The sequence below is a fragment of the Colobus angolensis genome, unplaced genomic scaffold (assembly GCF_000951035.1).
Source record: "Colobus angolensis palliatus isolate OR3802 unplaced genomic scaffold, Cang.pa_1.0 Scaffold2, whole genome shotgun sequence".
NCBI classification, from domain to species: domain Eukaryota; kingdom Metazoa; phylum Chordata; class Mammalia; order Primates; family Cercopithecidae; genus Colobus; species Colobus angolensis.
Window position 1 is genome coordinate 19998227 of NW_012115154.1, and position 14878 is coordinate 20013104.

The 14878-nt window shown below is 39.1% G+C and overlaps 1 protein-coding gene across 1 annotated transcript in view; it reads left to right on the forward strand.

Annotated features, from left to right (window-relative positions):
• Positions 1-14878, forward strand: part of GALNTL5 (polypeptide N-acetylgalactosaminyltransferase-like 5) — a 71358-nt gene that overhangs the window by 44395 nt on the left and 12085 nt on the right. Inside the window, 3 exon segments of the mRNA XM_011941518.1 lie at positions 7830-8079; positions 13259-13311; positions 13314-13375. Coding sequence (XP_011796908.1) covers positions 7830-8079; positions 13259-13311; positions 13314-13375 — 365 coding nt within the window.

Below are 14878 nucleotides of genomic sequence, written 5' to 3' on the forward strand. Positions count from 1 at the left end.
AGGCAGGCTCAAGTGAGCCTCCCGCCTCAGCCCCCTGAGTAGCTGGGACCACAGGTGTGTGCCACCATGCCTGTGGAATTTCCTCATTCTTCATACTTTTATATTTGAGACAGTCTTGTTCTGTCACCCAGGCTGGAGTGCAGTGGTATGTCTCGGCTCACTACAACCTCCACCTCTGGGTTCAAGAGATTCTTCTGTCTCAGCCTCCCGAGTAGCTGGGAATACAGATGTGTGCACCAACATGACCAGCTAATTTTTGTGGTTTTAGTAGAGATGAGTCTTTGCCATGCTGGCCAGGCTGTTCTTGAATTCCTGACCTCAGGTGATCTTCCCGTCTTGGCCTCCCAAAGTGCTGGGATTACAGGGTGAGCCACCGTGCCCAGCCTCCCTCCCACTTTTTTTTTTTTTTTTTTTTTTTTTTGATAGTCTCGATCTCCTGACCTCGTGATCCGCCCGCCTCGGCCTCCCAAAGTGCTGGGATTACAGGCGTGAGCCACCGTGCCCAGCCTCCCTCCATTTCTTTCTCTTCATAATTCTCATCACTATCTGTCCATTTCTTTGAGCCAGTGATGCTGTCCACATGGCTGTTGAAGCCGCCCACAGATTGCAGGAGCTGAGGTGGACAGCCTGCGGTGAATGCTGTGCTGTACCTGCAGGGCATGAAGGAAACCGCCTGAGATGCAGGCAGATAGATAACCCCAAGGAGGAGAATGAGAAGGCAAAGTGGAGAAGAAAGAGAATGTTACAACCAGATGGCTTCAATCTAAATAAATCTACAATCAGTTGGCATGATTTTTTTTTTTTTTTGCATGGGAGCAGAAGTGTCATGGTTTGGAGGCAAACATGCAAACATGAGTGATGATTAAACCATGGGTAATGATGAAATGCTAGTGATGCGGGGTTCACGCAGTTTGGGAGAAGGAGTTTTTTTTTTCTATCAGTAACATTGCAGGGAAGCAGTATCTTCCAGGGAGAGTTAGACAAGCCACTCTTCTGAGCCTCAGCCTCCTAATCCAAAATATGGGAATGATGCTATCGAACTAACATGGCTGTTACAATGATCAGATAAGGATATTACCTACATTTTTTTTTGCAGTATATACTAAATAAATGCTTATTATACAGTAGTTAGTACAAACAAATAATTAAAACATAAACATTGAATTTTATGCTTCAAAATGATAAAATACATACAATTAAAAGACAGGGTAAAAGTAATAAAATACAAAATGTTAATGGTGGAAAGGCTCTCAGAGGTTTTAGAACTCATCAGCCTTTTATCCCAGTTAAAGAAGCTAAGCTCCCGAAAGATTAGAGACTGGCTCTAGGTCACGTCACTCGAGGCTCAAACCCAGGAATTCTGGTGCCATCTCAGTAGACAGCATCATCCCACCACCAGATTATGAGGATGTAGCATACAAACAAAATTTAGAATGTTTAATAGTATCGTTGCTTTGATTTCTTTTTACAAAATCCAAATGGCTAGGTTTAACAGATTTATAGCGAGTTAAATAGAAATGCTTATGTGTTTTACAAAAACTGGTTATATGCTTAAGCACAGATTCTCTGTAAATCCCCTGACGTAGATTTTGCACACCACATTCTTAAACACCAATACCAAAAAATTGGAAATACATAGCAATAACAGGCTGGGTGAGGTGGCTCACACCTGTAATCCCAGTGCTTTGGGAGGCTGAGGAGGGAGGATTGCTTGAGGCCAGGAGTTTGAGACCAGCCTGGGAAACATGAGAAGCCCTCATTTCTACAGAAATAAATAAATAAGCAAAAATTAGCCAGGCGTGGTGGCCCGTGCGTGTAATCCTATCTATTTCAGAGGGTGAGGGAGGAGGATCACTCGAGCCCAGGTGCTCAAGGTTACAGTGAGCTATGACTATGCCACTGCACTCTAAACAGAGTAACACATCACAACCCCATCTCAAAAAACAAATAAGAAAAAGATATAGCAATAACATAATGTGTAGGTAAAAAAAAACACCTTTTTTAAGACTTTAAAAATGCTTGGTTGTAGAGACCAAACTGAGAATTTTAATGTTATGTAAAATAAATTATATATAATGAGTTATGTTTAAGGGTAAAAATATGGACACTAACCAAAGAACAAAAATAAATACAAAATAGAGAAAAACAGGAAATACTGTGAAACTGATACATACGATATTTGTTGATTTTCAAAAAACAAGTTAACAAACCTTGCAATCCACAATCCCTAGAGAAACAGTGCAAATGGACTACTACAGGAGAGCAGAAAATAAGCTTCTACACAGGGTAAGTTGGAGAATGTAGCTCCCAACTCCAGACTGTAGGGAGCAGTGGAACTGTTTAGAATATTTCCACAAACACTCTCTGGAAGCAGGTAGGGGAAAAATCCCTGTATCAGGCAGGCTTGACCTCATTCCCTTTACTCGTCGCAGGCCCAAAAGAGAATCTGATGAATGTGTGATAGGTCATCTAGCACATGAATGATAGGCTATCTCTAAAAACGATAAATAGCACAGTCCTTTCCAAAACTCTCAAGGGCGGCAGAAGTAGAGCAACTGTCCTTTCCTAACAAGAAACTTCAGATTCCCACAAAATATTCCTGTGAAGGAGAGAAATCAGCTGAAGAGGGACCCTCACCACTACTTTACTCTCCTTATATGATGTAAGTTTCCCGCATTAAATACTTTATGATGAGTGAAAATAAAATCTCATTGAAATGTAGGTGCTAGGTGGCCTGTTCCCCCATGTTTTTAATTTAAATCAGCATTCAGGAATACCTGAATAAACGTATAAATAAATAAAGTATAATTTTAAATTATTTTGCAATTTTTAATACTGCATTTATGGTCTTTCTGGGTCATTAGAATCCTCAAAGTTGTAAATATTTAAATTTGTCACATTAACGGTACAATAAAGAGATACTACAAATCTGTATGGAAAAAGACTTTTCAAATGTTTTTGTTGTATTTGTTGTTTAATGCTGCTTAAACAATTAGCCATTTGGGAAAATTCTAGGTCTTTATTTCATACCATAACCCAAATAAATAATAACTGGATTAATGTTAATTTTATTTTAAAAAATCAAACCATGGTCAGGTGTGGTGGCTCATGCTTGTAATTCCAGCGCTTTAGGAGGCGAAGGCAAGAGGATTACTTGAGGCCAGGAGTTCTAAGACCAGCCTGACAACACGGTGAGACACCATCTCTATAAAAATTTTTGTTAAAAAATTAGGCGAGTGTGTTGGTGCACACCTGTAGTCTGAGCTACTCAGGAAGCTGAGGCAAGAGGATTGCTTGAGTCCAGGAGCTGGAGGTTATAGTGAGCTATAATTGCGACACTCCACTCCAGCCTGGGCAACAGAGTGAGACTGTCTCTTTAAAAACATCACCATCATAAACTTCTTAAAGGAGAATTACAAATTATAAAAACATAGCTTAATACTTGTCTGTTCTATGAATAAAGAAGAAATTTCAAAGCTTAAAGCCAATGGAAAAGGCAGCTGAAAAACGTCTATTTTTTTAACCAAAAACAATGTAAAATTGCTGCAAATAAAAATAAAATTAAATAACAATAGGCTCGGGGAAATATAACAAGACAAAAAGTTAATATTCTTAGTATGTAAAAAGGACATTTAAAATCCATTAAAAATACGACTCCAAGCTGGGCATGGTGGCTGACGCCCATAATCCCAGCACTTTGGAAGGCCGAGGCAGGTGGATCATATGAAGTCAGAAGTTCAAGACTAGCCTGGCCAACATGGTGAAACCACATCTCCACTAAAAATAAAAAAAATAGCTGGGCGTGGTGACAGGCGCCTGTAATCCCAGCTACTTGGGAGGCTGAAGCAGGAGAATTGCTTGAAGCTGGGAGGTGGAGGTTGCAATGAGCCAAGATCGTGCCCCTGCACTCCAGTCTGGGTGACAGAGCATGGCTTTATCTCAAAAAACAAACAAACAACAACAACAACAAAACTACTCCAATAGGCAAAGGACATTAAAATTTCATTTACAAATAGCAAATCGTGGACAATTCAACCTCATCAGTGATAAAAAAAAATTTAACCAGATTTTAAAAATTGAGGTGAGATTAATATAAAACTAATCGTTTTTAAATGAACAATTGAGTATTTCACACCTTCACAATGTTGTATAGCCATGACCTCTAACTCCAAAACATTTTCATTACCTGAAAAGAAAATCTTTTACCCATTAAGCAGCTTCTTCCCTCCAGTCCCTGGCAACCACCAATCTGTGTTCTGTCTCTTTCTAGGTATTTCATACCAACGGAATCATACAATATGTAACTTCTTGTGTTGGGCTTCTTTCACTTAGCATAATATTTTTGAGGTTCATCCACATGGTGGATGTATCAGTACTTCCTTCCTTTTTATGGTTGAATAATATTCCATTCTGTGATATACCACAGTTTGTTTCTCCAGTCATCCATTGATGGGCATTTGGGCTGTTTCCATCTTTTGGCTGTTGTCAATAGTACTGCTGTGACCACGCACATACATACGTTTGTTTGAATTCTTTTGGTATGTTCCTAGGAGTAGAATTGCTGGGTCTTACGGTAATTCCAGCTTTAATTTTGGGGGAGCTGCCAAGCTCTTTTCTTCAGTGACTGCACCATTTACGCTCCCATCCGCAGTGTGTAAGAGTTCAGATTTCTCCATATCCTTGCCAAAACTTAGTTTTCATTTTTTAAGTTCTCGCCATCCTAATGGAAGTGAAGTGGTCCTTCACTTTGCATTTGATTTGTCTTTTCCTAATGACTAATGATGTTGTGCATCTGTTCGTGTGCTTGCTAGCCATTTGTACATCTTCTTAGGAGAACCAGATGTTATTTTTCACCTATCAAATTAGTAGACATGATTTTAAAATGCTAATCATGTTATGTAATATTATAGAAGCTATTTTAGGTGAAAAATGTGAAGTATAAAACTGTGTGTGTGCTGCCAATAGTATGAAAACTTTTATGTGTTAAAAATGGGACTCTTGTTAGCTCGGTTTTGGTTGAGGCATGAAAATCAAATCTGTAATATTCCAAAGTGAGTTGTTAGACTGTTACGATAAAGACATTTCGAAATAGAAATCTGAGAACCAATGAGATGGCTCAGCCACATTGAGTCATATTATCAGAGATTAAAGGAGATTTTTGGAGAAAGCTAGTGAGAGAGACTTGATATGAATTCAGCACATTCTCAGACATCAATACAATAAAATTGGAAATATATTGGGATTGAGGAGAAGTGAACTAATGTTAGTTTTTTGCCTGAAAATCAAAAGGATAAAAGGACTGTGACCAGCTGTAGAACAAAGGACACTTGCTTTTAGGTTAGTAGCTGTATTTATGGCAGGGTTTGCTTTGGCAGTGTTGGAGAGAGAGAGCCATAGGGATCATCTTAGATGGTGTCTGGTAGGACTATCTAGAAGAATGGACAGGTCTCAGCAGAGAAGCTGGAGGCAGAACACAGGAGCTTAAGGAGCTGAGAAGACAGACTGAGTCACTAGAATAGAATGCACTTGCCCAGTTTGTGAGAACTGCCAACAAGAGACCACCAGGGATGGGAGGGGAGGTCCTCAAAATTACTATGTCAGCCACACCCTCAGAGAACTCAGCCCAGAGAGTGCCAAGTCCAGGCAAGAAAGAACTTTCCTGCTCCCTGTACTCCTCCCCTCTCACCCATCATTCCCAACAGCATTGGACAAGTGTTTCAATTTCTCTACAACATCCCCAACACTTGCTATTGTCTGTCTTTTTCGTTCTTGCCATCTTAGTGGATGTAAAGGGATACCTCATTGTGATTTTTATTAACGTTTTTCTGATGACTAGTGATGTTGAACATCTTTTCATATGCTTATCAGTCATTTATACATCTTCTTTGAAAAAATGTCTATTCAAATCTCTTGCGCATTTTAAATCAAGTTATTTGTCCTTTTATTACTAACTTGTAAGAATTCTTTATATATTCTCATACAAGTCCTTTATTAGATGTATGATTTGGAAATACTTTCCCCCATTTTGTGGACTCTCTCTCTCTCTCTTTCTTTTTTTGACTGAGTCTTGCTCTGTTGCCCAGGCTGGAGTGCAGTGGCACGATCTTGGCTCACTGCAACCTCTGCCTCCTGGGGTCAAGAAATTCTCCTGCCTTAGCCTCCTAAGTAGCTGGGATTATAGGCACCCGCCACCACACCCTGCTAAATTTTTTTGTATTTTTAATAGAGACAGAGTTTCACTATGTTGGCCAGGCTGGTCTTGAGCTCCTGACCTCAGGTGATCCACGCGCCTCAGCCTCCCAAAGTGCTGGGATTACAGGCATAAGCCACCGCACCCAGCCGTTTTTTTCATTTTCTTGATTGTGTCTTTTAAGCACAAAAGTTTTTGCTTTTGATGAATTCCAACATATCTATTTTTTCTTATGTCCCCTGAATTTTTGGTGTCATATCTAAGAAACCATTGCCTCGCCTAAGGTCATAAATGTATGCCTATGTTTCCTTCTGAGTTTTATAATTTTAGCTCTTACCGTAGGTCTGTGATCCATTTGATTTGATTTTTAGTGTGATATGAGTTAGGGGTCTAACTTCATTCTTTTTGCATGTGGATATTCCGTTGCCTCAGCACCATTTATTGAAAAGACTATACTTTCTCCATTGAATTGTCTTGGCCCTTGTCAAAAATCAATTGACCATAGACACATGGTTTATTTCTGGTTTCTGTGTCTATCCTTATGCCAATGACACATTGTTTTGATTATTATCACTTTGTAGTAAGCCTTGAAATCAGAAAGCCTTTCAACCTTATTTTTTTCAAAATTATTTTGGCTAATCTAGGTCCCTTGCCTTTTTGTATGACTTTTAGGATCAATTTCTTTAAAAAGAGCCAGCTGGGATTGCAGTAGGGATTGCACTGAATCTGTAGATTAGTATGGGGATTATTGCCATATTAAGTCTTGATCGAAACATGGGATTTTTTTATACTTTTCTAATGATTTTACATTGGCTACAAGAAAAAGTCTAAACTCTGCTACTTGAAGTTTGGGGTTCCTTCTACATTAGGCCCCTAGTGTAGTTCAATAATATACCTTCTTTACTTTATGCCAATTATTCCCATGTCCTCTAAGCAGAATAGGTCCCCACTAAAGCTTGAACTCAAAGGCTGAGGTGGGCAGATCACTTGAGGTCAGGAGTTCGAGACCAGACTGGCCAACATGGTGAAACCCCGTCTCTACTAAAAATACAAAAATTAGCTGGGCGTGGTGGCAGGCACCTGTAATCCCAGCTACTTGGGAGGCTGAGGCAGGAGAATTGCTTGAATCCGGGAGGCAGTGGTTGCAGTGAGTCAAGATCATGCCACTGCACTCCAGCCTGGGCAATAGAACAAGACTCCATCTCAAAAAAAAAAAAAAAAAGTTTGAACTCGGGCAAAAGTCGTGATGCATGTCTGCATCCCATGCACCAAACTCAATGCCTAAGACGGTGTCCTCTCAGTAAAAATTTGCTAATTTTAAGCTGATCAGTCAAGACCAAGTTAAAATCATTTTTTAAAATTGAAGTCCAGTTCAGTTCCACCTGCTCCTTTAGAATTCTCCCCAAAACCACTCTCTAACCCACAATTACTGGCTTCCTCTGACCATCTATAGCACATGATGTCACATATTTTTGCACATAATAATGTATTTCTTGTTTCCTCCCAATGAAACTGAAAGCACTGTAAGAGCCAAACACACAGTAAATGCTCAAGAAATATTCATTGCATTGAACTGTGATTTGGTTTGCCGTATTTTTCAGCTATGTGGACTAACATTGCCCTGCTCTTGCCTCCCCAGGGGATGTTCTGGTGTTCCTGGACAGCCACTGCGAAGTGAACAGAGTATGGTTGGAGCCCCTGCTGCATGCCATTGCCAACGACCCCAAAATGGTGGTGTGCCCCCTGATAGATGTCATTGATGATAGAACTCTGGAGTATAAGCCCTCTCCTGTTGTAAGGGGAGCTTTTGACTGGAACCTACAATTTAAATGGGATAATGTTTTCTCTTATGAGATGGATGGACCAGAAGGACCTACTAAACCAATCCGGTGAGATTTCTTCTGGTTTTGGAAAAATATAGCATATGTGTACTGAGACCCAGGGGAAAACGCCTCCAGAGATTATTCTTTCAAGTTCTTGGGCTTAATGAAAATGTTCTGTTACTTGTTTCTAGAAGTCTTTAATACAGTAATGGAATTATTGTCAATAGAATCACTTACTACTCAATATATAATGTGATATGACATTTATCTTCACATGATCTTTAACTCTTTGATTCGCTGGTACTGAACACAATCCTATATGGATTCAATTATGACTCTGAGGAGCAATATTTAATTTTGACTAAAAGCTCAAGTCAAACAGACCTAGTTTGCAGGAGGGACTCCATCATTTGTTAGTGGTTTAGGGCTGCCATGTACAGTTGCACCAGCTGTGCACTGCACATATCCAGGAGATACTGTTCACATAAAGACCATAAGGTCAATAGCATGTCTGGAATTGTACATTAAGACAGCCCTCAGTTGGCACAGTTACCTCTCTCAGCTTCAATGTCCTCATCTGTAAAACAGTGATAGTAATAATTAACACATGTCTCTTAGGATTGTCGAGGGGATTAAATGAGCCAATATATGTAAAACACATAGCAGAAGCCTTGACACAGAGGAAGTGATCTGATCAATATCAACATTAGATAGGGTATTGTCACAGACTTCGGAACAAAGGTGTACTTTATTTTAATAACATGTAATATGTAGAAATCTCAATAAAAATAAAAAACAACTCCAGCCTGGGCAACAGAGCAAGACTCCGTCTCAAAAAAATAAATAAATAAAAATAAAAAATAAAAAAAATAATAAAAAACAGCATTAATCTTTTGAGTTATCTCAAAATGATTTTAAATAAAGTTACTTTTAGTAAGAAATAGCTATGGTGTTCCAATTACACAAATTTGGTTTATAATTTTTGTAATATTTCCATCTCACATATAAAACATGTTTAGGCTCTAATGTAAAAATAACTGATATTCAACATGGAAACTGTATTTCTAATATTTATTTGCTAAATGGTAAAATGTTTAGAATTCTAATACACAGCTCGTGTATATACATTGGTTCATCCTTTTTGAAAACAATTTGGCAATGCAAATTAAGAATCTTATAAATATCCTTATTCTTTGATGCAGTAATGCACTTACTTGATTTTATTTGAAAAGAGTCAGAAATAAGCAAGGAGATGTATATAGTGTGTCAATATTTATATTAATAAAAAGCTGAAAACAACATAAATATTCAATACTATTGAGATGGGTAAAAAATAAAGTATATTCATTTTTATGGACTATCACATAATCATTAAAAGTAAAGTTTTCAAGGGCTAACTAACTAAAAAGAAAACTTCTCACATGTTAAATTAAAAAATCAAACCATACAACATTTTCTGTTAGTATGATACTTTTGTGTGATTATATATGTACATATTATATGTAATATATAATACATATTACATATATTATAATCGTATGTTACACTAAAATATATAATAATATGTATAAGAAAAAAAGTTATTTTTAAAGGTTAAAAGAAAAAATACATTTTATTTTATTATTTTATTGTTTTATTATTTGTATAAATATAAGGGGTACAGGGGCAATTTTGTGACATGGTTATATTCCCTAGTGGTGAAGTCTGCACTTTTCAAGTATCCACCACTCAAACAATGTACACCGTACCCATTAAGTCACTTCTTGTCATCCACTGCCCTCTTGTCCCCACGCTTCTGTCTCCAGTGCCTGTCAGTCCACACTCTATGTCCGTGTGTACACATTATTTAACTCCCACTTGTAAATGAGAGCATGTGTATTTCTCTTTCTGTTTCTGAATTGTTTCACTTAAGATAATGGCCTCCAGTTCCATCCACGTTGCAGCCAAAGACATAATTTCATTCTTTTTTATGGTTGAATAGTATTCCATTGTGTACATATACCACATTTTCTTTATCCAGTCATCCACTGAGGGACACTTAGGTTGATCTCATGACTTTACAATTGTGAATAATGCTGTGATAAACATACAGTGGCAGGTATCTTTTTGATATAAATGATTTCTTTCCTTTTGGGAAGATACCCAATAGTGGGAATGCTGGATCGAATGGTAGTGCTACTTTTAATTCTTTGAGAAATCTCTGTACTGTTTTCCATAGATGTACTAATTGACATTCCTACCAACAGTGTGCAAGCGTTCCCTTTTCTGCTTATCCTCGCCAGCATCTGTTACATATTAATCATAGTATTAATTAGCATTCATATCTGAAGATACATTTTTCCCATAGTTCTAATGATGACCAAATAAGCTAGGTGCAGTGAGTTTTGGAAAACTTACAAAAAATAAAAAAAAGAAAAAGAAAGAAAAATCATGCCTAGGGCTTATGCCAATGATAACTCAAGACCTGCCCAACTCCCTGATATGCAGGCATCACCATGACCAAGGATCACGTCCTTTCCCCCGAGCCCCCTGCCCTTTTCTAAGGGCAGAGCAAGGACCTTTCACTTTCTCCCTGCTGTCTCAGACTACAGCCTTTACTAACCACTACCCAACCTTTCTCCTGCTGAGACAGATGCACACATACATGCACATGTGTGCAGGCACACACACACACACACACACTCAGTGACTTCAAGATTTTTAGAGTGAACACTTTCTCCCCTGAAAGGAAGATATAACTCGAATCCTTTGAGCCATACATCTTTTCACCCTATTTTCAATGGTACAAAATGGCATAACTTAAAAAAAAAACTGTTTTGTGAAATTACTTAATTTGTAAATTTAATGAATATTTATTGATTACCTATCATGTGCCAGGCATTGTATTGATAGGAAACATGATCCCAGTCCTCAAATGTGTATAGTCTAGAGGGGAGGTCAGGCAGGTAAAAACAGACAATCAGGACAGTGCTATGGCAGGGGAGTGAGCATTTTCTTCCAGGCTTTCTGGGCTGCCTGGAATCACAGTCTCCTTCTAGTGTACCAGTGCCAGATAGAACGCATGTTACCCAGCACACCAGACAGGACAGACAGCACCTACTGCAACAGACGTGATGCACATTGCCCAGTGCACCAGGTAGGAACATTCCTATCAGAATACAGTTATCCTGTTATCTCTGCCAACTGCAACATTAAAACCACCTTATTTTGACCCCACTTCCTGTCAGTTACATCCTCTTTTCTCTCTTTTGTATTAAAGCCTTAGAAAGATTTGTCCATCACTATCTCCAATTCCCTTAAACTCACTTCCATCAGGCTTCGCCCCCTGCCATTCACAGTTAAGACTTGTTCATGACCTTCTTATGGTTCAGTCCAATGCTCAGTTCCGGTCCTTATCTCGCTGATCCATCCACCATGTTGGATGCTGCTGGCTACGCCCTTCTCTTGGACACCCATGTCTCCCTGGGCCTCCAGGGAGCCAGAGTTTCCTGGTCCTTCTCCTCCCTCCCTGGTTGCTCCTTCCTATCTCCTTTGCCAGTTCCCCTCCTCCTCTCAACTGTCAATGTTGAAGCACCCAGGGCTCAGGGCTGGTCCTCTGCACTTCTCCACTCACTCACACAGTGATTCTCATCCACTTCATCCATGACTCCCAAAGGACGTCTCCAGCCCTGACCTCTCTCAGAACTCCAGACTCATGTATCCAACTGCATCCAACTACCTACTTCATAGCCCCACTTGAATGCCAAATAGACATCTCAAACATACCCCGAAGAGAATCTTCCTGCCAAAAACCGGCTCCACCCGTAGTATTTCTCATCTCAGTGCACGGCAATTCCGTCCATCTGGTGTGCAGGCCAAAAACACTGGAGTCAGCCTTGACTCTTCTCTTCCTCCAACACCCACACCCCACCCATAAGCAAATCTGTTAGCTCTGTCTCCAAAATATACCAGGAATTCAAACGCATCTTACTATCTACATTGCTGCATTCTTATCCAGGATCCCATTATTTTTCTCTGGGACCACTGTTACCCCTCTAATTGGTCTCCCTACCCTTTCCCGTACACATGGGTCTTGCTTTGTGTGTTGAGTGACTCGTATCCCTAAAACATGGGTGCTCAATATATACTTTTTTGAACAAATGAATGTGAACTCGTGATTATTTTCTCTTTCTTGCTTTTTTTTTTCTTTTTCTTTCTTTCTTTCTTTTTTTTTTTAGACAGATTCTCACTCTGTCGCCCAGGCTGGAGTGCAGTGGCATGATCTCAGCTCACTGCAGCCTCCGCCTCCCAGGTTCAGGTGATTCTCATGCCACAGCATCCCAGGTAGCTGGGATTTACAGGTGCAGGCAACCACATCTGGCTAATTTTTGTATTTTTAGTAGAGATGGAGTTTCACCACGTTGGCCAGGCTGGTCTTGAACTCCTGACCTCAAGCGATCCTCCTACATCGACCTCCCAAGTGTTGGGATTACACGTGTGAACCACCACACCCAGCTGTGACTATTTTCAAATGACTTAGTTTGGTATTATTTGGCCCTACTATTGGTGGACAAAACAAGATGCTTTTTAATATTATGGTTTGTCCAGAAGTAAATATTATAATTCACCTAATATCTTTAGAAAGGGAGAGCTCTGAACCCTACTACCCAGTTCAATTGTCATCCTCATGGGAAACTCATATTCCAAGTATCATTTTCCTTCTCATTACGAAAACATTTAGAATATATCGCATACATATTTTGGTGAGAGCTAAGTAAAAGTTATTGCCTGCTTTTGTTAGTTGTGGTTTTTGGTAATTTTATATACTTAAATGTATAATAAGATAATTTTAGTATTGTTTTCTCTCTCTCTTTTTTTTTTTTTTTTTTTTGAGACGGAGTCTCGCTCTATCATCCCAGGCTGGAGTGCAGTGGCATGATCTCAGCTCACTGCAACCTCCACCTCCCAGGTACAAGCGATTCTCCTGCCTCAGCCTCCCAAGTAGCTGCCACCTCACCTGGCTAATTTTTTGTATTTTTAGTAGAGATGGGCTTTCACCGTGTTAGCCAGGATGGTCTCGATCTCCTGAACTTGTAATCCACCCACCTTGGCCTCCCAAAGTGCTGGGATTACAGGCATGAGCCTCCACACCCGGCCTGTTTTCTCATTTTAAACTATAAGTTATTACTAATTCAATATAATTTTGAGGAGAATACAGAATGACTTTCTCTGTGAAATTAATTTCATATTTATGTCCCCTTTCTAGGTCACCTGCAATGTCTGGAGGAATTTTTGCTATACGTCAGCATTATTTTAATGAATTGGACAGTATGACAAGGATATGGATTTTTGGGGAGGAGAAAATTTGGAACTTTCACTAAGGGTAATTCAGATTTTATTTTTAAAATAGCTATAGAGAGTGAAACCTAACTTTGTCACACACAATGCTGTGGTAATTATGCTGCGTTTTCCTACATGAACATCCCATACCATTCCAGTGGCACATGCAATAAACAATTTATGGGGCTTCTTATAAAAATGGAAAACATTTAATAAAATATTAGATTCTTGGCCTGGTGTGGTGGCTAATACCTGTAATCCCAGCACTTTGGGAGGCTGAGGCAGATGGATTATTTGAAGCCAGGAGTTCAAGACCAACCTCGGCAACATAGCAAGACCCCCATCTCTACTTTTTTTTTTTTTTTTAATGAGATGGGGTGTCGCTATGTTGCCCAGGCTGGCCTTGAACTCCTGGGCTCAAGTAATCTTCCCATCTTGGCCTCCCAAAGCACTGGGATTATAGGTGTGAGCTACTGTGCCTAGCCTCTACTTCTTAAAATAAATATATTTAATTTTAAAATATTAGGTTCTTATACCATATGTTTTGTTATTTCTGATGTATGGTATATCAAATTAATATAATATTTTAAATCTATTATTTTTACTGTCTCAGTAGTTATTTTTTCCAATTTTTTCTGTTTTAGATTTTATTTTCTCTTTCTTTTCCTTCCTTCTTTTGGCCAGTTATTTGTTCACTTTTAAAGTTCCCAAGCAGACTTCTTTCATAATGCTTCAGATACTTGATTATGCATATAAAAATATCTAGAATAATATCATTTCCTCCAAGCCTCTATTTGATGGTCCCTCTTAAGCTTGTTAGTTTTTTTTTTTTTTTTTTGCTTTGTTTTTTTCATTCTCAAGTTCCCTTTGGACCCGGGCGTTATTCATAACACCCATGCCTTTGGCACATTTTATTCTGTTTGGTTGATTATTCCTTGTTTTATTATATTGCACTCTAAGAAAATGGCTCAAGGAGTTTACCTCCTTTCATGATCTAATAACTGTGATCAGTTTTGTGTATTATACAGGCAGAGTTGGAGAGTCAGTATATTTCTTTTTCTGGCCCTACATTCCCTATAGATAGCAAATGACAACTATTATTCGAACATTAATTATTCCTACTCCAATATTTCAATGGCGCCTTTCCTGATGGCCCATCGTATCTTTTAAGTATACTTGGGTGTCTTTTTATAAAGAAATATGTAAATTAATAACTAGCTGAAATAGTCTCTTGACACCGGCAACTGTCACTACCCACGACAAGTAACCTTGTCTTTCCTGAGGAAGAATGATCTCTGCACCTGCATACACCTCTTCATTTCTCGTTTACTCCTCATTCCAGTAAATCGTAAAATGAGAGGTACTTATTTGGAGGGGAGGTCACATATCCCCCATAGCAATCACAGGGCTTACCTTGCCGTTGTTGTATATGCGTAAGGGCCTCACGTGGATCACCGAAGCCGGCATGAACCTGGAGTACTTGGCAAGTCAGCACTAAGGTCCAGAGGGGCCAGTAGTTGGAGTTCATCTCTGTAATAGAAGGAAA